The sequence below is a fragment of the Durio zibethinus genome, chromosome 7 (assembly GCF_047325235.1).
Source record: "Durio zibethinus cultivar Kanyao isolate XHJ-2024 chromosome 7, ASM4732523v1, whole genome shotgun sequence".
Lineage (NCBI taxonomy): Eukaryota > Viridiplantae > Streptophyta > Magnoliopsida > Malvales > Malvaceae > Durio > Durio zibethinus.
This window is the reverse complement of record NC_143168.1, coordinates 17,555,865-17,581,926: the sequence shown is the minus strand read 5'-3', so window position 1 is coordinate 17,581,926 and position 26,062 is coordinate 17,555,865. Positions and strand designations below refer to the sequence as shown.

The window sequence follows — 26,062 nt, the reverse complement described above, 5'->3', positions numbered from 1 at the left end:
CACAAAATGGGTAGAAGCAGCTTCATATGCAAACGTGACACATTCCGTGGTTTGCAAGTTCATAAAAAAGGAGATTATCTGTAGATATGAACTTCCGGAAAAAATCATTTCAGACAATGCCAAGAATCTAAATAGCAAGATGATGCAAGAAATATGTGCTCAATATAAGATCAAGCATCATAACTCGGCACCATACCGTCCAAAAATGAATGGGGCAGTTGAGGCAGCCAATAAGAAGATAAAGAGGATTTTGGAAAAAATGACCGAGACTTACAAAGATTGGCATGAGAAGTTACCATTCGCATTGCATGCATACCGAACGTCAGTTCGCACCTCTACTGGGGCAACCCCATTTTCTTTGGTTTATGGGATGGAAGCTGTACTACCAGTGGAAGTAGAGATCCCCTCTTTGAGAGTTTTAAAAGAAGTTGAGTTAGAAGAAGCCGAATGGATTCGTGAACGTTATGAGCAGTTAAATTTCATAGAAGAGAAGAGATTGACTGCACTATGCCATGGTCAGTTATACCAAAGAAGAATGATGAGGGCTCATGATAAGAAGACTCGGCCTCGTTGCTTTCGAGAAGGAGAGTTGGTTTTGAAAAGAATTCTCCCAATCCAGCACGATAGTAGAGGAAAATGGACTCCGAATTGAGAAGGGCCGTATGTGGTGAAACGGGCTTTTTCGGGTGGAGCATTGATACTGACTGAGATGGATGGAAACGATTTACCCCATCCTGTAAATTCTGATGCTGTGAAGAAATACTATGCTTGAAAAAATACAAAAAAAATAAAAAAATAAAAAAAATGAAAAAATGGAAAAAATGAAAAATGATGAAAAATGAAAAAAAATGGAAAAAATGGAAAAAAAGAAAAAAGTGAATGAAAAAGGAGGACTCAAGGCGAAAACCCAAAAAGGGCGGTTTGAGTCATAGGGGGTTGTCTAAGTTGAAAACCTGAAAAGGCAGCTTAGATAAGGAGGATACGGCATCGAATTTAAAAGTCTGCTGATATAGGGGCTAGCAAGTTCGGAAGAGTTCCAAGTTGTTAAATACATCAGAGGGTTGAGTTTTCAGAAAAGACTTTGAGATGTGTTATCATGATTATCTGATTGTTCATTTTGGGCTTTGTCCCCATACCTATCCTTGTAATTCTTTCTTGACCAAAGTTTGCCAACATTTTGCTAATAAGAGACATTCTATTCCATTCTTTGTGTCTTTTTTCTTATGACTGTTTCCCAACATTCAGATTCTTTTCTTTTTAATACCCCACCATTGAAGAAATGTGCAAATGCATTCTTACTTTTTGAATTTGAAATAATGATTGATGAATGAATAACAACAGGAAAGATTTTTACATTACATTGAATGAGTCAAGAGTGAAAAAGGCAGAATCGACATGTTCAGTTCCTAATTAGGAAATTGAATCTAGGAAGAGATTTCTTACAAGAAGAATGTGAGTGGAAGAGACAATTGAGAGCTACACTGGTTCGATCTTAGAAGAACAGTGCAATTGGATCCTTGAGGAATCAAAGGGCTTGACACCCAAGAAAGAAAAAAAAAAAAAGAGCTTGAGAAACTTGAGGACTATACATTGAACAGGAATTAATTGGCCAACATTTGCATGGCATGCATTGAAATTCATATGCATTTGCATAGCATACACTACTTTCAGGAAAGTATAGTGTACAAATTCAAGAAGCAGGGGTGTTCCAACATCCCACATGAAAAAGACAGATATGAAAAGACTTTGCAAGTTTGAGAAGAAACTTGTCAGGTAAGTTCCTAATCCTTGAAATAGGATGTCTCTTGGTATCAGGGTTGATTTATAAGACCTTTGGGCATAATCTCCTGAAATCCCTTCAAACACAACTTTCAACTCATCCGGACATGATTGTCTAGGAGTATTTACTTTTCCAAGTTTGTTGCCTCTGTTTAGAGGAGCAATTTACTTTTCAAAAGTCGTGGTGCCTCTGTTTAGAGGAGCAATTTACTTTTCAAAAGTCGTGGTGCCTCTGTTTAGAGGAGCAATTTATTTTTCCAAAGTCGTGGTGCCTCTGTTTAGAGGAGCAATTTATTTTCCAAAGTCCGTTGCCTCTGTTTAGAGGAGCAATTTATTTTTTCAAAGTCGTGGTACCTCTGTTGAGAGGAGCAATTTACTTTCCAAAGTTCGTTGCCTCTATTTAGAGGAGCAAGTTACTTTTCAAAGTCGTGGTGCCTCTGTTTAGAGGAGTAATTTACTTTTCCAAAGTCGTGATGCCTCTGTTTAGAGGAGCAATTTACTTTTCAAAGTCGTGGTGCCTCTGTTTAGAGGAGCAATTTATTTTTCAAAGTTCCGTTGCCTCTGTTTAGAGGAGCAATTTACTTTTCAAAGTCGTGGTACCTCTGTTTAGAGGAGCAATTTACTTTTCAAAAGTCGTGGTGCCTCTGTTGAGAGGAGCAATTTATTTTTCCAAAATCGTGGTGCCTCTGTTTAGAGGAGCAATTTACTTTTCAAAGTCGTGGTGCCTCTGTTGAGAGGAGCAATTTACTTTTCCAAAGTCGTGGTGCCTCTGTTGAGAGGAGCAATTTACTTTCCAAAGTCTGTTGCCTCTGTTTAGAGGAGCAATTTACTTTCAAAAGTCGTTGAGTCTCTGTTTAGAGGAGCTTCGGCCAAAAAAAAACAAAAAAATAAAAAACAAAAAAAAAAAAAAACAAAAAAAATCAAAAAAATAAAAAAAATAAAAAAATAAAAACAAAAATAAAAAAAAAATCAAAAATAAAAATGTTGAGTTGAGTCTTGATTGGGTGTCTACGTCTTTGCGCAATTTCTGTTTCACAAAAAATGTGCAAAGAGGGGCAGCTGTAGACACCAATTAGGTCCGGGCCCAGATCAATTGGGCCTGACCCAAATGGGTAAGGCCCATTTCAATCCTGTATATTTTTTTTTCTTTTTCTTCTTTTGTATTTTATGTATTCTATTATTATTATTATTATTATTATTATTATGTATATCTTTATTTATTTATTTTTTTTATTAGATTAGATTTATATGTATATAGTTATATATTTATTATTATTATTTTTTTTTTTTGTAATATATACTTGGGTTTATCTTATTTTATTATTATTATTATTATTATTATTATTTTTAATTATCTGTTCTGATTTTTCCTGATTATCAGATATTTTTTTTTTTAAATATCTTTTGATTTATCTGATTATTATCTAGTATTTTTTTATTTTTGATTTTGGAGGGCTAAGATTGAAGCTGAAGAATCCTACCGGGAATGGGAATTCAATCAAGAGAGTCCAATTGGATTCAAAGACTGAATTCCCGTCCAAGGAGGAATTGGGATTGATCAGAAACTCCTGATCAATCCTTATATAAAGCACCTCCTGGAACAGTTCAAGAACACACAGAAAACAGTAAGCAAAGCTACTGATTTGAGAGAAAAGGAGGCGTATAGGAAGCTAGGAAAAGTTTAGGAGTGGTCTGGGAGTGAGAAAAAATTTCTAGAAATTTTTGGCGAAAAAATTTTCTGGAAATTTCTGGGAAATTTCCAGATTCCGGCAAAAATTCCGGCGAAGTTTGAATTTTCCGGCGATAGTTCCGGCCAAACTTGAAGTTTCCGGCAACAATCCCAGTTTCCGGCGAAGAATCCCAAAAACCGGCGATCTTTCGGCAACTTCCGGCGAACTTTCGGCGAAATTTTCCAGATTCCGACGAGAATTTCCAGAATCCGGCGAAATCCCACCGGTGTTCTTCAGTCTTTAGAGAGAAGGCAGAGGAAAGAAGGAAGAAGAGAGAGAGAGAGGAGGGGCGGTCTGCCGAAAAACAGAGGGTAGTGCCTTTTATACCCTCCCAAAACGACGTCGTTTTGGCTTTAAGTTAATCAGAGGATCCGCGCGTTTTGCCGAAAACCCGACCCGACCCGGGCGTCGACCCGCTTTCTGACCCGCGCGTGCAGCCCCTCCGAGCCGAGCCGAGCCGAGCCAAGCCACCAAGCCGCTTCCCCCGAGCCGTTTTCTCTTCCTTGAGCCGAGCCGAGCCGAGCCGCTCCAGTTTTTTTTTTTTTTTTTTTTCTTTGTTTATTTGTTTATTTTATTTTTTATTTATTAGATTAGGTTTATGTAATATTCTTTTTATTTATTTTCTTTAAATAAAAATAAAAATTTTCAAAAAAAAAATATTTTTAGGGAAAAGTTGAAAGTATCAATTTTCCTTAGAAATAAATTTCCAAAAAATATTTTTGGGGAAAAGTTGAAAGTATCAATTTTCCTTGAAAATTAAAATTTTCAAAAAAAATATTTTTAGGGAAAAGTTGAGAGTATCAATTTTCCTTAAAAATAAATTCCAAAAAAACATTTTTGGGGAAAAGTTGAAAGTATCAATTTTCCTTAAAATAAATTCCAAAAAAACATTTTTGGGGAAAAGTTGAAAGTATCAATTTTCCTTAAAAACAAAATTTCAAAAAAAAAATATTTTTAGGGAAAAGTTGAAAGTATCAATTTTCCTTGAAAATCAAAATTTCCAAAAAATATTTTTGGGAAAAAGTCGAAAGTATCAATTTTCCTTAAAAATAAATTTCAAAAAAGGGTTTTTGAGGAAAAGTTGAAAGTATCAATTTTCCTTGAAAATCCAAATTTCCAAAAAATATTTTTGGGAAAAAGTTGAAAGTATCAATTTTCCTTAGAAATAAATTTTCAAAAAAGGGGTTTTTGAGGAAAAGTTGAAAGTATTAATTTTCCTTGAAAATCGAAATTTCCAAAAAAAATATTTTTGGGGAAAAGTTGAAAGTATCAATTTTTCTTAGAAATAAATTTTCAAAAAAAAAGGGGGTTTTTTGAGGAAAAGTTGAAAGTATCAATTTTCCTTGAAAATCGAAATTTCCAAAAAATATTTTTAGGGAAAAGTTGAAAGTATCAATTTTCCCTACAAAAAAAAATCATTCTTTCATTCCTTTCTATCTTAATTTTGATTTTGTTTTTTTTTTTTTTTCTCTTTCTTTAAATAATCCGACGACGGAGCCTCTGTAAGTGAAACAGTAGTTTTTCTTGCATACTCTTGAGGTGAGGGAATTTTCTCAATTTTCTGCTAAAAGTATTAGAGTCAATTGAGAATAATTTTCAACAACTAACTACTTGGTAAAATTTTAAGGCTTTTGGATAACACAAATTCAAGCTGGTACCATCTTTTGATGGGCGTTGTGAGGGTGCTATAACCTTCCTCACACGTAACCGAACTCCCGAACCCTGTTCTGGTCAGCAGACCTGAACCTATTCTTCTAGGGACCCTTAAACTTAGGTGTTCCCTGGAAGGACAGATTCCTTAGGTGGCCAATCGCACCTAGACAAAAAAGATTGGTGGCGACTCCCTAAAGTCAATGTCTAGCGATAGATCCCCGGATCTAGACGTTATGACACTTAGGATAGGGTGGCTTAAGTGGCTCCACATGGCTGAGGGCAATCAAATGGCTATTATAGAGTTCTCGATATAATTTCATATAAGTCATAGGGATTGGATCAAATACAGGTTTTTCTTGAGTAATCTATTGCTCTCGTGAACCACTTGCTGGGTTAGTAGGGCGAATTTGGGTTCTTGTAGGAGCTTGAATGTTAAGGCTATATGTAAGATCTTGAGGGCTAAAAATTGATCGGTATGTGGATGAATAAGGTGGTTGTGGAACTAGCTGGCATGGGTAGGATGAGGCATTATTCACAGCAAGATAGTACAGAGAGTAACCTTGGGGTGGATAGGGTTGATAACCCCTGAATTGTTGTCTATCAAAGCTCACAGCTTGAGTTTTAGTTTCTTTCTTTTCTGATGCCTTCTTGGTTTCTCCTCCTTTCAACTTGCCATTTTTTATGGCACTTTCAATAATTTCTCTAGAGATCACCATGTCTGTGAAATTCTTTGTTGTAGTCCCTATCATCTTTTCATAATAGGGAGATTTCAAAGTGCTAACAAACAACACTGTAGTTTCTTTCTTAGTCAAATGAGGCTGTACTTGAGAAGCAATATCCCTCAACCTCTGGGCATACTCTTTAAAAGTCTCATTGGCCTTTTTCTTCAGGTTTTGTAAAGACAAACGATCAGAGGCCAAATCCATGATATGTCGATATTGACTGATAAAATCATGGGCCATGTCACTCTAGGAACGGATGCGAGTTTTGTCTAACTGGATATACCATCTAACAGTAGAACCAGTAAGACTATCTTGGAAAATATGCATTAGTAGCTTTTCGTCATGAGCATGGGCTGCCATCTTTCGATAATTCATGGTAATATGAGTTTTTGGGCACTTTGTGCCATCATATTTTTCAAATTCTGGTACTTTGAATTTAGGAGGAACGACCACATCAAGGACTAAGCAAAGCCTAGTAGCATCAACTGAACCATAGAAACCAATTCCTTCCACAGCCCGTAGCCTTTGTTCTAGCATACTAATTTTGAAATTTTCCTGAGCTTCCCCTTTTATCTTTTCCTTGTCTTTTCCCTTCAGTTCATTCAGATCAGATATTTGAATTGGTTCAACTACCTTTTCAGTAAAGACAAGATTCACATAGCTATGGTAATGCCCTGGATTAGAAGCTAATGGCATTCCAGGATATGTAGGATATGTGAAGTGTTGTGGTGGAACCTCTTGTGTAGACTGAGCTTGATGTGGACCAAAACCAGGTGGATATAGGGGGTCAGTCACTTCTTGCGATACAGGGCCTTGTTGGTTTGTGTTCTCTTCTACTCCTTTCCCCTTATTTAATTTGTTGAAAGCATCCAAAATTTTATTTAACTCATTCTCAATCTTTTTCTGTGCTTTTTCTAGCTTTTCAAATCTGTGAGAGTTTTTCTACTCTATTTGTCTGGCTCTGGCTCTTGTGTTGTATTGATGGATAGGGTTCTCGCTAGATGGAGCTATCCTTGAACCTTTAGCACTACAATTATGATTAGAAATGCTATGCTATGATTTATGTATGATACGTTGATGCACGAATGAAATGTACATTTTTATGAATGAAATCTAATATGAAATGGATGCAAACGATAATGTTAAAACATGATCATGAAAATAATACAGACATACAAAATCTGACAAACAACATGGTTAGTTTCACAGATGAACTGAAAGTGATGCCGATGCATAATGTTACATATGATAATGAAAATGATGCATAAAGCCAGGCAATCAAAATGATTAGATAAACATTCTTCTTGTGTCCTAGTTTCAAGGTATACCTATCATTGGGTAGAAAGGGCTCTATCCTAGGTTTAGGCACTTCTAAGGTTCACTATATGTGGTTCAAGGCTAAAGTCTAAAGGTTTCCAAATTGCTCTTTACATCATTGTCCATCACAAACTAGTAAGGCACCCTAATCCTCACCCATTATAGGCTACAAGCGAAAAAGGTTCAATTTGAATGGGAGTATTTCGCTAGCCACTGCAGAGGCATTAAACCTCACGAAAGCAATAGGTACTTTACTCCCTCCTAGAGGGATAGAGCTCAAGTATAGAGCTCATGTTATGCATATGCATATGAATGACATAATTAATAAAGTAAATAAACATGAATGAATAAATAAAATATATACAAAAAGGTTCAATTTTATTAGGCTTTTGGAGAAGACAAATTTATTTGCTGGCCTGACTCTCAAAGATCCCTAGTGGAGTTGTCAAGCTGTCATAACGTCTAGATCCGAAGATCTATCGCTAGACATTGACTTAAGGAGTCACCACCAATCTTTTTTTATCTAGGTGCAATTGGCCACCTAAGGAATCTATCCTTTCAGGGAACACCTAAGTTTAAGGGTCCCTAAAAGAATAGGTTCGGGTCTACTAACTAGAACAGGGTTTGGGAGTTCGGTTACGTGTGAAGAAGGTTATAGCACCCTCACAACGCCCATCAAAAGATGGTACCAGCTTAATTTTGTGTTATCCAATAAGCCTTAAAATTTTACCAAGTAATTAATTATTAGAAATTATTCTCAATTGACTCTAATACTTTTAGCAAAAAATTGAAAAAATTCTCTCACCTCAAGAGTATGCAAGAAAACTACTGTTTCACTTGCAGAGGCTCCGTCGTCGGATTATTTAACATTAAAAAAAATTCAAGAAAATAAAAAGGAAAAAATGATTGCTTTTGTATAGGGAAAATTGGTACTTTCAACTTTTCCCTAAAAATATATATTTTTTAGAAAGCTTTTTTTCAAGAAAAATTGATACTTCCAACTTTTCCTCAAAAATATTTTTTAGAAAGCTTATTTTCAAGGAAAATTGATACTTTCAACTTTTCCTCAAAAATATTTTTTTGAATTTTATTTAAAGAAAATAAAATAATAAAATAAAAATAAAAATAAAAATGAAAATAAAAATAAAATATAAAATAAAAACAATTCTAATCTAATTAATAATAATAATAAATAAAAATAAAAATAAAAAAAATGAAAAAAAAAACTTGGGAACGGCTCGGCTTGGCTTGAGGAAAAAAAGACGGCTTGGAGACGAGACTCGGGGTGTTGGCTCGGCTCGGGAAACGGCTCGGAGACACTGGTCACATGTGGGTCAGAAGCAGGTTGACGCTCGGGTCGGGTCACCCGACTTCAAAACGCGCGGATCATCTGGGCATAGTAATGCCAAAACGACGTCGTTTTCACTGGGTATAAAAAGCTAATTCCTCTATTTTTTCAACAGAATCCTCCTTCTCTCTTTCTCTCTCCCCTTCCTCTTCTCTCCCTTCTCTCTAAAACCCGAAGAACTCCGGTTGAATCTCGTCGAATTCTAGAAATTTTCACCGAAATTTGGGTTTTTTGCCGGAAGTTCACCTGAAAAGTTGGTTGGTTTCTGAAAATCCTTGCCGGAAATTGGGCAGCTACCCTAAAAGTTCAAACTTGGCTGGAAAAGTCACCAAAAAATTTAACCTTTGTCAAAAAATTCAACCGGAATCTGGAAATTTTTCAGAAACTTTCAAAAAAAAATCGTAAAAAATTCTCAAAAAATTCCTCACCAATTCCTAAGACTGTTATCACGCACCAAAACCCTTTTTCAGCTTTTAAATCTTCTCTGTGTCTACCTTTTTTTCTGTGTGTCTTCTTCTGTTCTTCCAGTACCTATTTATTATAAACAAAGATGAAATCTAGAGCTCTCTTGATGGAAGACATTTATTTTTCTTCTTCTCTGGTATTGGAGTTAAAAAAAAAAAAGTAAAAACATGTGGTGATAACATTAATTGGTGAAAACATTAATTAGTGGAGATAATATTGATTGGTGGTCCAAGGCTTTACCTAATGTCCCGGAGTGACCTGCCTTGACGGTTCCAACATAAGGACTCTAAGTGCTCTTTTTGTAAATTGCTTTTTTAATATTGGAAAATTTGTGAAAAATTTCAACGTTAAAAATCTTAAATTTAGAATTTATAGTAAAAAGAATTATAATTCTTATGTACATAGACACCCATCCAAAATCTGGTATTAATTTTAATATTAATCCTTAACTAAAATAAATCATTCCAATATATAGTTGCAACAGTTTTTCCTTATTCGAAAACCACAATCTGATAATTATTATAAGCAGTTCTACAATTAAATACTGACAAAGGATTTTAGTATAAGTAAAAGCAAGATTCAAAAACTAAGAACAGAAATTCACATACTTTTGCTTTTGGATTTTTCATAAATCAAATATTTTCATCAGATAAGGAAACAAAGATTAAGGAATGTAAATTGTTTTGTTAAAAATAAGAGACAAATATCAAAATAAAAAAAAGCACCAAGCATAAGGAATGCTAATAATCCATCTTTTTCTTTGTTTTTGTGATAAAAATTCTCTATACAAATTTTTTTAAAAAGTCAATATTGAAATGGAGGGCATTTTTTTTATGAAACCAGTTTTAATTGATTTCATAAGAATATGAGCTTGCAATATTCACTTTCAAATTTCAATTTTTAACTGGTGGGAATAACCATACCACAAAAACTCAAAGTGTCCTGCTTTATGTTTGGCATCCTCTCTTCAAACGGATTATGTAGAAATAATAATAATAATAATAATAAGTAAAAATTATGCTGAAGAATAAATTGATTTACTTATTTCAAAGATTATGTAGACAACTTAGCCGCTAATATTTCAGTTTGGTGAAAAAAATTCCATCTTTTATTTCTTCACCTCTCATGCTATGATTTCCTCTATCATCTTGCAATCAGTTATGCTCATTCCTTCTAGCAGCATCAGGCTCTTAGCTGCATGTTGAGCATGCTATTAAATTGATGAATCCATGACATCTTGAAACTTCCAACGTTGTTAAATTTTCGAAAGACACCAACGACGGCACTAAAGTCTTTAATTGTGCAAATTCCAGCACTTCAAGAATTCTTATGTAACAGAAAGTTGCTATTGGATTGAATTCCCATAATATTAAATTCCTTCAACATAGCTCTTGGTTTATATTTATGGAATATTGTTTCACCTCCATATCTAATTGTTGTGTGCAACTTTCAAAGGTTTAAATAAATTATCTTGTACATTACATATATAGTCATCTTAATCCTTATAATATATCATCAAACTTAATTCAATTATTTTTTAGTTATTCAGTACTACGTGTTGATTAATTATTGTTATGTAATTAATATGCTTCTTCAAATATTGAGTGCTAAATAGTAACCATTACATGAAGTTGATGAATGAGATTTATTATCAATATGGCCTGAACACAAATGGATAATGAAATTTAGATGAACTAATTCAATCTTGTATCACTCTCAAGTAGAATTGTCAAAACTGATACAGCTTATAAACTCACTCAATCTATTTGAATTTGACTCAATTCAATTTTAAAAAAATCAATAATCCGAACTAAATTTGAAATTATTTAAATTTGAAAATTACCGGAATTCATATTAAGATAAATTATTTAATAAAAAATCTACAATACATCCATTTATTATTTAACCTTGATTATAGAAATGAGCATTTTCCACTTGTATGAAGCAGTGCTATCAAATTCAAAATTCTTTTAGACAATGGTACTAAGGAAAACACTACAAGAAGTAAAGAGAATTAACAAAATATATCCTCATTTCATGGAAGAACAGATTTATAAAGAATCATCTGCCATAAATCCTTTGGACAAGGCACAAGAGAAAAAGAGATGATTCCTTCCCTCCATATCTGCATTGCACAAGAAACGGGTCCGATTAGTTTTAGAGATCCCCTAGTTTGGTAGTCCGAAAGTGATTGAGAACCTATTGACAATAGCCATCCAAGCCATGAGGAAGTGCCTAGGATCATGAGTAGGAAGCCAAACAAGCCTCTGCCCGTTGACTTTGGCTTGTTTATTCCTAAAGTTTAGCCATGCTGATCCAGTCTGAAATTTAGTGAAGCTGAGGTCTAAGACGGTCCTTGCCATAACTTCTGAGCTGTAAAAGCTTTCTCCAACTCACCCTAAGCACATAAGTAGAAACCCATGCAACCCATAAGGAACCAGATTTTTAACAGAAATTCTTCAGGCTACATGCTTGATTCCACTCCTTAAGATTTTTCAAGCCAAGACCCCGTCATACTTTCTGTGACAAATGAAATCCCAACTAATAATGCAAGCCCCTAGAGCAAAATTTTCCTTCCCCTTTCAAAAGAAATGAGGACAGAGTTGAGACACCTTTTTTTTTTTATCAATTTTTGGGAAGAATGAATTAACTACAGTAGAGGTTTTGCATACCAAAGAGAAGTGATTGGATAATTTGAAGCTTGCCAGCATAAGTTAGGTGCTTGGAGGTCCAATTTTTAATTCTCTTATTTATTTTCTCAACCAAAGGAGAACAATCTTTGTCACTAAGTCCCTTTGTGAGGAGGGGGACTCCTTACAGGCAAGGTGCCAAGTTTGATCCCAGTTGTGCTTCATATTTGTACATAGGCACCTACACAAAATCTAGTATTAACCCATGACTAAAAACAAAATCCAATATATAGTTGTAACTTGTAACAGTTTTTTCTTATTCAAAGACCACAATCTGGTAATTTTGTTATGAGCCGTTTTACAAATAAATGCTGACAATAAATTACCGATCAATGAGGAAACAGTAACTCAAACTTGGTCAAATCTAGAATTGAACTGTGAAAATACCAGCAAAAGAATACGCCAATCTGACGTATAATGTGGTTGAAATATAAGAAGGATGAAAGATTTAATAATATACATAACATCCGTTCAACTTGAAGAAGAAATTTTGGTAATATTGAAACAGGGGAGTCTTAAGCCGATTGACCTTACACGTAAAAGACTACATGTTTGTAGTTTACAGTGCCATGCATGATGCGGTCTCATACTTCAGTAGAACAATTCAATATGCAATGATCAGAAGGCATCTTCACTATCACTTTATAAAGAAATTGCACCTTGATGAAGGGAAATAAGTGGACAAATGAAGAATCATGAAAGTAGAATTACAGGTACTCGTTAATCACCATCTAATTTGAATTGAAGGGAAAATAAGACTGTCTAATTGAAGGGTAACAACTTGGTAATGTATATATATATATATATATATATATATATATATTATCTTCTGGCTCAATCACGTAACTGCCCATAGTGCTGGAATTTCTCTAGCAATAATCTTTTGACTCATAACTTCCTAGTTACTTGGACTCTCTAAGCTTCGTATTCCAAGTTGGATTTAGTCCACACAAGAATGGATTCTGATCAAAGTCGAGCCTTTCTCGGATTGGGTTTTCTTAAGACACATTAATTAAACAATTCTTAACCGTTGGATTTACCATAAATTTATGTGATTAAATTTCTTAGTCCAAAACTCGACACCACACCTGTTCACATAATTGCACCACCAAATCAAACACGCACGAAAACCGTTTTTGAAGAGCAACCAAATAAATCAATCTATATAATAATTTCACAAGCTAATATAATTGCATTAATTATAATCATAAATTTTAAAAAAATTATAGTCATAATCCTAATATGAAAAGGAGAATCTTGGCTTACAACTATAATAATACATATTCCAAGTGTAATTAAAATTTTAAATGCCATTCCCAATTAGGAAAGAATTCTTGGCAGCAAAAACACCAATAACCTTGTATATATTCCCTTGGAAAAACAATAATAATAAAAAGGCCTTATATTCTGTCTTTCCTATATATGGATAGGTTAATAACATATTTCTCTCGAATGAAACGAAGGAGAGATTGAGGAATTTTGTTTCTAACAAGCGATCATCTGACTTGTAAAGGTATTACTATCAATCCTAATTTTCTTTTCGCATGCTAAAGCTTGATTTGCAGCTTTGGTAAGTTCAATGTAATTATTTACTACAATCTCTTTGTTTGTTTCCAGCTTCCTTTAATTAAACATGAAGTAAAACTTCCATTAAAATCCTGACAAGCTGTTGTTAATTATTAATCTAATTTAGTATATATGCCTCTTAGTCTTTAGTTTTGATTCTTAACTAATTACCTCTACCTGTTTCATGAAAATTTGCTTTCTTCATTATTGCGACTATTTGGTTTTGTTTTGATATTTGAAATTGAGATTGAATCCTAATTAATAAAATTAAGAGTTCAACATTATATTAACATAACAAAGGGTTGTTGGCACTATTAGGACTTTGTTTTCAAACTCTTTCTGATCATAGCTGGTTTTGTGACAATTAATTTCTGTATATCCAACTTTTGGGACAACATGTAAATTACTTGGCATAAACCTCTCTAATTAATTTATTTCCTCTTCTAATATAGCAACTAATAAATAAAGAATCAGAAAACTAAACTTCTAAAAATCTAGCGAAGTACTCTACTGAACCTAACTATTTAAGTTTTAAGCTAGCTATTGAAATTTGACCATGCACTTTTGCTTTTAATTTTGTTCAGAAGGAAAAAAAAAATCAAGTTTTGATTGCTTTCGAACACTTAAACTCAAGGCAGGTTTTTTTTGGGCCAAGAAATCAGGTTATTTCTTTGTTAATATACATGTATATGTGTAATATTTTCGGTTATGTGCTAAGGATTTATATATATATATATATATATTGTGCTAAGGATTTAGGATTTAGCGGTTCTCTTATATTTGGACACTTTAATTTTTTTTTAGGACTTTAAAATTTTTGGGCTCAAGTACATTATATTTTCATGCAGGAAAATAGTTTGGGTTTTGTGAATATGGAAGCAACAGTTAAGGTCGAGGATGAACGACCGTCATATTCTCTTCTTCCTCGCATATCTCAACCTTACCCTTGGCTTGTTATATCTCATGGAGAGTTTGTTCAAAGGCAAACCTTCTTCAACATATCACAACATCGGTATTACACTAAAATCATTCCTGAGATGTGTAATAAACAAATATGTTGCTCTTCCTTTGGATGGTTAGTGTTACTAGATCTTGTCTCATCTGATTGTTCTCTTTTAAATCTCATTTCGATGGAGACAATTCAACTTCCTCCCTTCAATATGAAATTTGATACGTGCATTCTCACAGCACCTCCAAGCGATCCAAATTGCCACATCCTTTTCTTTAATTACATAGAGGATGAGTTTATATTTTGTTTTCCTGGTGCTTGTGAATTTTCAAAACAAAAGTTGGAAGATAATGTTGTGATCAGTGTGACAACATTTGGAGGAAAGACTTATTGCATTTCTTCAGAATATTGTTTGCTTACACTTGAGTTTGAAGGATCAAGTCTTCGATTTACAAAATTAAGTGTCAAAACAGAATCAAAGCTGTTTAACTTTACCATTCAACGCAAAAAATATTTGGTTGAATTTTCTGGAGAGTTGCTACTTGTTTGTAAGATTTACTCTCTAAGATTGTATGAATGGGCTTCATATTTTGAAGTTTTTAGGTTTGATTTCTGCGAAAGGGAATGGGTTGAGGTGAAAAGCATTGGAAATAATGCAATTTTCCTCGCAGATCAATGTTACGGCTCATGTTATTCAGTAGCTGAAGAATTTGATATAAAGGGAAACTCCATTTACTATACTCAGTGTGAAGATAGAAATATTTATGTCTATGACTTGGAAGATCAAAGTGTTACAACATATTTGCCTTGTCCCATTGTCAGTCGTCGAAAATCATCTCATTATTGGTGTATGTTGCCAATGGCAGATAACTCTTAAGATTTAATTTCTTTTTAGAAAAAAATTATGTAGTCTTTTTTTTTTCTTTTTGGTCTTTAATTTGTTATTTAGTTTAATAAAATTATAGTTTGTTGATTTTTAATAATTAACTTTAAATCTATTATTTTTTAGACTTGAAATTATCAATGATTGAACCATGATCATTAAAATTAAAATTTTAATATTTTATCAACAAATCATATCATTGTTGGCACTTTTAATTTATTAATTTGTTAATAAAATGTAAAAAAACTTTTTTTTAAAAAAAAAATTATCAAATTGATACAAACCGAAGATTAATGATTCAAATTAATTCAGTTCTCCATTGTTTAAATTTTAAATATTTTATTTTCTAAATTACTTTAAAGGTATTGACATTATTTTATAAATAAAATCTTTTTTATTTTATTAAAACTTTTAAAAAAATAATAAAAATATAATAAAAATACAATTCTCGGATAATTTTTAGTTTTATTTTATAAATAAAAGTCGAATTGAATAACTATTTTACCATTCACATCAAATACAACCAAATCAAAATAAAAATTTAATTGAACACTACTACTGGAATCAAATTTTTTGCACGAGTCATTACTCACAAATTGAGCTTCAGCTTTTAACGACGACATGGTTTAAAAAAATAAAATTGATTCGTTGGTTTATAAAAATAATGATTATAAACCCTTGGCCTGATGTTATCTCATTTAGACAGGCAACAAAATCCTCTCCGTACAAATTATGACATGGTGACATCCATTTTCCTTTGCTAAACCTGCCTTCTCTTTGGGTGAGAAAGTTCGATGGCAGTGGCATCAAAGGCATTTTCCCACTGCCATATTAAAGATCCAATCCCACCAGCTGCAGCACGAACAACAACTGCATCTCCAGTTTCAACCTGTATTGCATGATACTGTATTACAACTTTTGTTAATATAATTAAAACTCTGGTTTTAAACTAAAATAAGATCAAGGAATGAGGATCAATGTCAAGATAAAGTGAAACGACCAAGGCTCCAAACATTATAATTAGAACAACTTGTATCTATGAAACCTAGCTTGGAGCAACAACCTACCAGATACTAGATGGTCATACCCTTCGACCTAATATATGCAGCGATAATAGGGTTTACAGAAGCAGGAATTGGAAGAATCTGTTCCTTAATATATGAAACCATAGGATAAACAACATAAGCAAAATATAACTAAGCTCTATTTCATTGCCATGTTATTCTCTATACTTCTTAACAAATTCTTCCCATACCCAAGAAAAACAAAAACTAAACCCCAAAAATAAATAAATAAACCAACCCATCAACCATAAGACTGATTAGAAAAATAACGAAAAACAGAGGAGATTCTTTGATTATTGTAGCCAATCTAAAGATCTTTTATATTGCAGAGCTGACTCTACCAAGCTCTGTTTTTCATGCGATAGGGAAATTCACTTAGGCAAACAACCATTCACCAGGCACTCTCGGTCACAGCTCTGTGACACCTGTGACAACTGCTTCCATCTTTTGCGAAACAAAGCAATCTATTTTAGCTCAAATCGTGATTGGGAAAACCACAAGTTTTTCATCTTCCTTGCATAATTGTAATATTAATTATAGTTATATTTGTTAGGCCAAAAGCCCCAATCCAATTCATGTCAGCCGAAGTATAATCAAACAACGAATCAAACATGCAAGAGATACCAATTTAACATGGTTTAATCCAACCAACTTACGTCCACGGATAAGAAACAAGATCCATTAGTTATAGAGAATTACAAACAAATATCAAATCAAATCAAACACTCATCACTAATTCCCATAGATCCTCTCAATCTCCTCTAGTCCTATAGAGTATTTTCAACCCAAACAAATACATCCTATGTGTACCCTTTTAACACAAACAAACACATATCCATATATACCTATTCATCATACTCATGTGGACCTTCTCAATCTCCTCTAATGTACTCCCAAACATTCAAACATACACAGTCATAAGATATAAATCCCCAGTACTCTTATCCCACAAAACCCTACAACTGTTCTACATATTTTTCTCATACCTAACCCTACAGAGACTTCACCTATTTATAAGCATATAAACTTGCCTATTAAGAATCTCCTTCCTCTTAAAATTCTCAAATTTTCTTGTCCATCAAGTAATATCTGGTCAATCCCAAACAAATCTCTTATGAAATCTGTCACTATTCTCAACAATCTCCATCTTGATTTAAATTCCATCAAATCATCTGTCTTTATGTTAAAACATCATTTTCTTGGAGTGATTATATATATAGTAATCTTAATCTTTATAATATATCATCAAACTTAATTCAATTATTTTTTAGTTATTCAGTACCACGTGTTGATTAATTATTGCTATGTAATTAATATGCTTATTCAAATATTGAGTGCTAAATAGTAACCATGACATGAAGTTGATGAATGAGATTTAATATCAATATTGCCTGAAGACGAATGGATAATGAAATTTAGATGAACTAATTCAATCTTGCATCACTCTAAGTAAAGTTATCAAAACTAATACGAACTTATATAACTCACTCAATCCATTCAAATTTGACTCAATTTAATTTAAATAAAATCAACAATCCAAACTAAATTCGAAATTGTTTAAATTTGAAAATTACCTAAATTTATATTAAGATAAATTATTTAACAAAAAAATCTACAACACATCTATTTATTATTTAATTTTGATTATAAGAAATCAACATTTTCCACTCGTATGAAGCAGTGCTATCAAATTATAAATTCTTTTAGACAACAGTACTAAGGAAAAAACTACAACAAGCAAAGAGAATTAACGAAATATATCTTCATTTCATGGAAGAACAGATTTATAAAGAATCATCTGCCGTAAATCCTTTGGACAAGGCACAAGAGAAAAAGAGATGATTCCTTCCCTCCATATCTGCATTGCACAAGAAACAGGTCCTATTAGTTTTAGAGATCCCCTAGTTTTGTAGTCCGAAAGTGATTGGAAATCTATTTACAATAGCCATCCAAGCCATGAGGGAGTGCCTAGGATCATGAGTAGGAAGCCAAACAAGCCTCTGCCAGTTGACTTTGGCTTGTTTATTCCTAAAGTTTAGCCATGCTGATCCAGTCAGAAATTTAGTGAACCTGAGGCCTAAGACAGTTCTTGCCATAACTTTTGAGCTATGAAAGCTTTCTCCAACTCCCCCTAAGCAAATAATAGAAACCCATGCAACCCATTAAGGAACCAGATTTTGTAAGGAGAATCCAGAAATTCTTCAGGCTACATGCTTGATTCTACTCCTTAAGATTTTTCAAGCCAAGACCCCCCCATACTTTCTGTGACAAATGAAATCCCAACTAATAATGCAAGCCCCTAGAGCAAAATTTTCCTTCCCCTTCCAAAAGAAAGCAGGACAGAGTCAAGACACTTTTTTTTTATCAATTTTTGGGGAAGAAGGAATTAACTACACTAGAGTTTTTGCATACCAAAGAGAAGTGATTGGATGATTTGAAGCTTGCCAACATAAGATAGGCGCTTGGAGGTTCGATTGTTAATTCTCTTATTGATTTCTCAACCAGAGGAGAACAATCTTTGTCACTAAGTCCCTCTGTGAGGAGGGGGACTCCTTACAAGCCAAGGTGCCAGGTTTGATCCCAGTTGTTCTTCATATTTGTACATAGACACCTATTCAAAATCTAGTATTAGTCCATAACTAAAAAAAAATTCCAATATATAGTTGTAACTTGTAACAGCTTTTTCTTAATCAAAAACCACAATCTGGTAATTTTGTTATGAGCAGTTTTACAATTAAATGCTGACAAAAAAGTTTAGTATTAGTAAAAGCAAGATTCAAAAACTATGAACAGAGATATTCACATATATTTCTGCCTCTGGATTCAGTCATAAATCAATTGGCATCAGAGAGGGAAACAAGAATTAAGGAATGCAAATTGTTATGCTAAAAATAAGAGACAAATAGCAAAAAGTAAAAGCACTATGGAATATTAATAATCCATCTTTTTCTTCTTCATTTTGTAATAAACATTCTGTCTATAGAGATTAAAGAAAGTCAAGTTGAAATGGAGGGAGTTTTTTATGTAACCAGTTTTAACTTTTAATTGATTTCATAAGCAAAAAAATTTTAGCTTGCAATATTCAGTTTCAATTTTCAACCACTGGAAATAACCATACCACAAAAATTCAAAGTGTTTGGCTTTATGTTTGGCATCCTCTAACATATTGAGATGAATTACGTAGAAATAATAATTGAAAGTAAAAATCATGCTGAAGAATAAATTGATTCACTAAGTTCAAAGATTAAGAGTGTGGAGTGAAACTAAAATAATACTCTAGCCACTCTGGTGCTCCATAATGTCAAATAAAGAAGTTAACTCCCATTTTTTTTATTTAAGATTATCAAGATTTAAACCCTGATCACAGGAACTTAAAGTTCAACGCTCTATCCACAAACAACATGGTTGTTGACGAAACTAGTTCCCATTTTGATAAGGAATTAAGAACATCAAATCCAACAAGTCAAATTCCCAATGTTAAGAAAGCAATAAACTACAATAAATTATCAGACCATGAGGAAACAATAACTCAAACTTGGTCAAATCTAGAATTGAAATGTGAAAATACCAGCAAAAGAATATGCCAATCTGACGTATAATGTCGTTGAAATATAAGAAGGATGAAAGATTTGATGATATACATAGCATATAGGCAAATCCGTTCAACTTAAAGAAGAAATTTTGTTAATATTGAAACAGAGGAGTCTTAAGCCGATTGACCTTATCACAAGTAAAAGACTACATGTTTGTAGTTTACAGTGCCATGAATGATGCGGTCTCATACTTCAGTAGAACAATTCAATATGCGATGATCAAAAGGCATCTTCACTATCACTTTTATAAAGAAATTGCGCCTTGATGAATTGGAATGAAGTAGACAAATGAAGAATCATGAAAGTAGAATTACAAGTACTTATCAATCACCATCTAATTTGAATTGAAGGAAAAATGAGACTATCTAACTGAAGGGTCACAACTTCGTAATGTATATATATCTTCTGGCTCAGTCACGTAGCTGCCCATAGTGCTGGAATTTCTCTAGCAATTATCTTTCGGGTCATAACTTCCTAGTTACTTGGACTCTCTAAGCTTCGTATTCCAAGTTGGATTTAGTCCACACAAGAACGGACTCTGATCAAAGTCAAGCCTTTCTCGGATTGGGTTTTCTTAAGACACATTAATTAAACAATTCTTAACCGTTGGATTTACCATAGATTTATGTGATTAAATTTCTTAGTCCAAAACTCAACACCACACCCATTACACAATTGCAGCACCAAATCAAACACGCATGAAAACCCTTTTCAAAGAGCACCCAAATAAATCAATCTATATAATAATTTCACAGGCTAATATAATTGCATTAATTATAATCATAAATTTAAAAAAAATTATAGTCATAATCCTAATATGAAAAGGAGAATCTCAAGTGTAATTAAAAATTTAAATTCCATTCCCAATTAGGAAAGAATTCTTGGCTGCAAAAATACCAATAACCTTGTATATATTCCCTTGGAAAAACAATAATAATAAAAAGGCCTTATATTCTATTTTTCCTATATATGGATGGGTTAATAACATATTTCTCTCGAAAGAAACAAAGGAGAGATTGAGGAATTTTGTTTCTAACAAGCGATCTTCTGACTTGTCAAGGTATTACTATCAACCCTAATTTTCTTTTCGTATGCTACAGCTTGATTTGCAGCTTTGGTGCTTTGGTTAGTTCAATGTAATTATTTACTATAATCTCTTTGTTTGTTTCTAGCTTTCTTGATTTAAACAAGAAGCAAAACTTCCATTAAAATCCCGATAAGCTGTTGTTTATTATTAATCTAACTTATTATAAATGCCTCTTAGTCTTTAGTTTTGATTCTTAACTAATTACCTCTACCTGTTTCATGAAAATTTGCTTTCTTCATTATTGCGACTATTTGGTTTTGTTTTCATATTTCAAATTGAGATTGAATCATAATTAATAAAATTAAGAGTTCAACATTATATTAACAGATCAAAGGGTTGTCGGCACTATTAGGACTTTGTTTTCAAACTCTTTCTGATCATAGCTGGTTTTGTGACAATTAATTTCTGTATATCCAACTTTTGAGACAACATGTAAATTACTTAGCATAAACCTCTTTAATTAATTTATTTCCTCTTCTAATATAGCAACTAACAAACAAAGAATCAGAAAACTAAACTTCTAAAAATCTAGCGAAGTACTCTACTAAACCTAAATATTTAAGTTTTAAGCTACCTATTGAAATTTGACTACTCACTGTTGCTTTAATATTGTTCGGAAGAAAAAAAAAATCAAGTTTTGATTGCTTTTGAAATCTTAAACTCAAGGCAGGTTTTTTTGGGCCAAGAAGTCAAGTTTTTTCTTTGTTAGTATATATGTATGTATATATATATTTGGTTATGTGCTAAATATATATATATATATATATATATATTATGGGCTAAGGATTTAGGATTTAGTGGTTCTCTTAAACACCATATTTAATATAGGCTTTATTTATATTTTTATATTGTAACCAAATTTTTTGTTAACTTCTTTGTAAATACCACAGTAACTATGGAAAACAAAGATTTGATACCATCCGAAGAGCACCAAGTGAACAAAGATCAAGATGTGTGGAGCAGCCTTCCACCAGAGCTTTTAAGTTTGGTATCATCAAATCTCTTTGCAGGGGACAAAGCGATTTTCCATGCAATTTGCAAAACATGGCGATCAATCCCCATTGCTCCACCACATCCACTTCCTTTTCCATTCGATCATGATGCGGATTCTCCATTTCCATGGTTGTTCCGAATCCTAAAAGGCAACACTGACGGAGGCCAATTTTTTCACCCCATATATAATTACACTTGCGAGTTGGACCTTCCAATAGAAGTATTAGGTGCTGAAATCCACTTTTCAAAGTATGGCTGGCTACTAATGACTCGAGATGAGGCACATCCATTTCTCTTCAATCCTTTGACAAAAGAGATTATTAAACTTCCTGAGCTGCCTCCCCTCGAATGGGTGCATTCGATGTTCTTTACTTCTCCACCTTCCCCAAATTGTTTGGTTCTCGGAATCGAAGGGCGATTTTATTCAGTCTCCATTTTTGTCCATAAACTAGGAGAAGGTTCTTGGGAAATGTATAATTTTCCATGTAACGAAAAAGTTTGGTTATCTATTTGCAATCCAGTTTTACACAAAGGATTATACTATTGTTTGGATGCTAAGGGAAACTTGGGAGTATTTGATCTCAAAGACATAGAAAATAGTTGGGATACCTACAAAATGACTTTTTCATCGGGCCGTATCAATTCAATTGCTCAAGCATCTCGAGTGGAAAATGAAGAAGAATTGTTAGCTGTTCTCATTACAAAGGATGATCAAAAGATTCATGTTTTAAAGTTGAATCTGACAAGTAAGATATGGGAACCAGTAAGAAGTTTGGGAAAGAATATGTTGTTCGTAAGTAAAGGTGCATCCTTCCCCCAAATGGCTATCGTGAGAGGAACCAGTAACAAAATTTATGGTCCAAACTTTTGGGACAAAAATGGTTTGTTTTGCTTCTATTCACTTACAACCGGAAAGTATCGTTCTTTCTTTGATAATCTTTTAAGTAAAGATTCCTATAATATTAAATTCCTTCAACATAGCTCTTGGTTTATATCTATGTAAAATCATTTCACCTCCATATCTAATGGTTGTTTCCAATCTTTCAAAGGTTTAAATAAATTATCTTGTACATTATGCTTATATTAATCTTTATAATAAATATATTATCAAACATAATTTAATTATGTTTTGATTTTTTTTTATACATGAGAGGCCATAGCCAGTAACTTAAAGAATAAAAAAAAAATATAGGTGATAGGATGTAGTACTACATGTTGATTAATTATTGTTATGTACATGGCTAACTAACAGCTAGGCTATGATATAATGCTTGTTCATATATCGAGTGCTAAACAGTAACCATGACATGAAGATGATGAATAAGATTTGATATCAATATGGCCTGAAAATAGATGCATAATGAAATTTAGATTAGCTAAACCCAACCTTGCATCATTCTCAATTAGAGTCATTAAAAAGAGATCTAAACTTGAAATTTTCAATTTTTTCTCGATACAACTCAATTCGATTTATTATATAATTTTGACCCCAAATCCAAATTAAGGTAAAATATTAATAAAAAACAAAGTAAATCTATTTATTATATAATTTTGAGGATAAAAATAAAAAATTTCCTTTTATATAAAGCAGTGCTATCAGATGAAAAATTCTACTAAACAGCATTACTGAGAGAAACAATACAAATAAAGAGAATTAACAAAATATCTCTTTATTTCTTGGAAGACTAGATTTATAAAGAAACTCCCCCCCCCCCCCCCCCCCCAAGCACCAAAGTAGAAACCCATGCAGCCCATAAGGAAACATATTTTGTAAGGAGAATCCAGATGTTCTTCAGGATACATGCTTGATTCCACTCCTTGAGAGTTTTCAAATCATGTCCCCTTGACAAATGAAATCCCAACTAATAATCGTAGAATTTTCCATCCCCTTCCAAAAGAAAGCAAAACAGAATTGAGTCACTTTATTTTATCACTTTTTGGGGAACAATGAATTGACTACACTAGAGGTTTTGCATACCAAAGAGAAGTGATTAGACAAGTTAAAGCCTCCCATCATAAGATAGGTGCTTGGACGTCCAATTGTTGATTCTCTTAGTGATTTTCTCAACCAGAGGAGAACAATCTTTATCACTGAGCCTCGCAGGCAAAGAGCCAAGTTTGATCTCATTTTTGCTTCATATCTGTACAAAGACGCCCATCCAAAATCTAGTATTAATTTTAGCATTAATCCTTAAATAAACCATTCCAGTAAATAGTTGCAACAGCTTTTTCTTATTCAAAAACCACAATCTGATAATTTTGTTATGAGCAGTTTTATAATTAAATACTGAAAAGATTCCAAAACTAAGAACAGAAATTCACATATTTCTGCTTCTGGATTTGTCATAAATCAAATATTTTCATCAGATATGGAAACAAGGATTAGGGAATGTAAATTGTTATGTTAAAAATAAGAGACAAATAGCAAAATGAAAAAAAAAAAAAAAAAGCACCAAGCATAAGGAATTTTAATGATCCATCTTTTTCTTTGTTTTGTAAAAAAAAAATTCTCTATAAAAATTTTTAAAAAAAGTCATTGTTGAAATGGAGGGCATTTTTTTTAATGAAACCTGTTTTCATTGCTTTTATAAGAATATGAGCTTGCAATATTCACTTTCAAATTTCAATTTTTAATTGGTGGGAATAACCATACCACATAAACGCAAAATCTCCTGCTTTATGTTTGGCATCCTCTCTTGACACGGATTATGTAATAATAATAATAATAATAAGTAAAAATCATGCTGAAGAATAAATTGATTCACTTATTTCAAAGATTAAGAGTGTGGAGTGAAATTAAAATAATACTCTAGCTACTCTGGCTCTCTATGATGTCAAATAAGGAAACTAAATCCCACTTGATAAGGAATTAAGAACATCAAATCCAACCAAGTCAAATTTCCAATGATAAGAAAGCTATAAACTATAATAAATTATCAGATCGACCATAAGAAACCAATAACTCAGAATTGTTCAAAGTCAAGAATTGAAAAGAGAAAATACCAGCAAAAGAATATACTATTCTGTCGCATAATGTTGTTGAAATGGACGAAGGATGAGAGACTTGGTGATATCCATAACATATTGGAAAATCCATCAACCTTGAAGAACAAATTTTGGTAATATTGAAACACGGCAGTCTTAAGCTGATTGACTTTGCAAGTAAAAGAATACATGTTATAATTTGCAGTGCCATGCATGATGCTCCTGAAATTCAAGCTGAGAATTGAAGTTACAATATAAAATGCAATAGTTCAAACAGCACATTCGTAGAAAGTGGAATAAGCTTTTAGGTTCAAAGGAAAGTGGCAGTCTCGAACTTCAGTAGAACAATTCAACATTCAACGATCAGCAGGCATCTCCCACGTCACTCTTTAAAGAAATTGCGCCTTGATGAAGGGAAATAAAGTGGACAAATGAAGAATTATGAGAATAGAACAGGTACTTACTTTCTATCGGATTTGAATTGAAAGGAAAATGAGATTGTCTCACAAGCACCAAAACATATTGCCTTATTCCAACTTGTCCAACTGAAGGGTCACCTCAGTCACTTCAGAATTTCGGACATTCTGTGATTGTAAGAAACAACAACATGGAAAGGTAAAACCAAGAATTGATCAATTAGTTATGTCTGGAAAGGCACCAAATAACATTTTACAATCATTTAAATTATTAAAAAGAAGACACTAAAAGCTTTATGTTTATAGCTTTAGATTATGCTCGTTTATGTTTATAGTGTTATGTTTATAGATCACTGCACGAGTACTTTTGGCAGGATGGGAAAAAGCAAACGTGGCTGAAAAATTAAAGAAATAAAAACTAGAAAAACATAGGAAAATTCTTTAAATTGACACATACCATTTCCCCGAACAGCTCTTTCACAGTAGTTTTAAGATCGCCTTACCACCGCACTCTTACTTCATTTTCATCTTCTGTCAATTGCACTTGTTGCAGCTTTGGTGTGCTTAAAAACTGCTTCAAAGAAAATTTTCATTTTTGAGCACTTTCTCACAATTACCTTTCTCAAGGCTGGGAAGTCAAAGATGTGATCCCCTAAGCAAAAGCTTGCTAGACTTGGAAGACAACTTAGCCGCGATACTTCAGCTTGGTGAAAATAATGCCGCCTTTTATTTCTTCACCCTCACAAGCTATGATTTTCTCTATCATATTGCAATCAGTTATGCTCATTCTTTCTAGTAGCAACAGGCTCTTAGCGGTCGAGC

General features: G+C 33.0%; 2 protein-coding genes across 2 annotated transcripts; both read left to right on the top strand.

Moving 5' to 3' along the window:
• Window positions 1-14,142: 14,142 nt before the first annotated feature.
• On the top strand, window positions 14,143-15,096 carry LOC149518062 (uncharacterized). Its single transcript, XM_089763405.1, has one exon. It carries the CDS (start codon window positions 14,143-14,145, stop codon window positions 15,094-15,096), a length of 954 nt encoding a protein of 317 aa, XP_089619531.1.
• A 6,645-nt stretch (window positions 15,097-21,741) lies between these two features.
• On the top strand, window positions 21,742-25,888 carry LOC149518061 (F-box/kelch-repeat protein At1g57790-like). Its single transcript, XM_089763404.1, has 2 exons — window positions 21,742-22,720; window positions 25,794-25,888. The coding sequence occupies exons 1-2, from the start codon at window positions 21,742-21,744 to the stop codon at window positions 25,886-25,888; spliced, it is 1,074 nt and encodes a 357-aa protein (XP_089619530.1).
• The last annotated feature ends 174 nt before the right edge of the window (window positions 25,889-26,062 follow it).

Coding starts and splice junctions, on each gene's coding strand:
- LOC149518062 (XM_089763405.1), top strand. CDS start 14,143: ATGGAAGCAACAGTTAAGGTCGAGGATGAACGACCGTCATATTCTCTT.
- LOC149518061 (XM_089763404.1), top strand. CDS start 21,742: ATGGAAAACAAAGATTTGATACCATCCGAAGAGCACCAAGTGAACAAA. Junction 22,721..25,793: donor AAACTTTTGGGACAAAAATG/GTTTGTTTTGCT, acceptor CACTTGTTGCAG/CTTTGGTGTGCTTAAAAACT.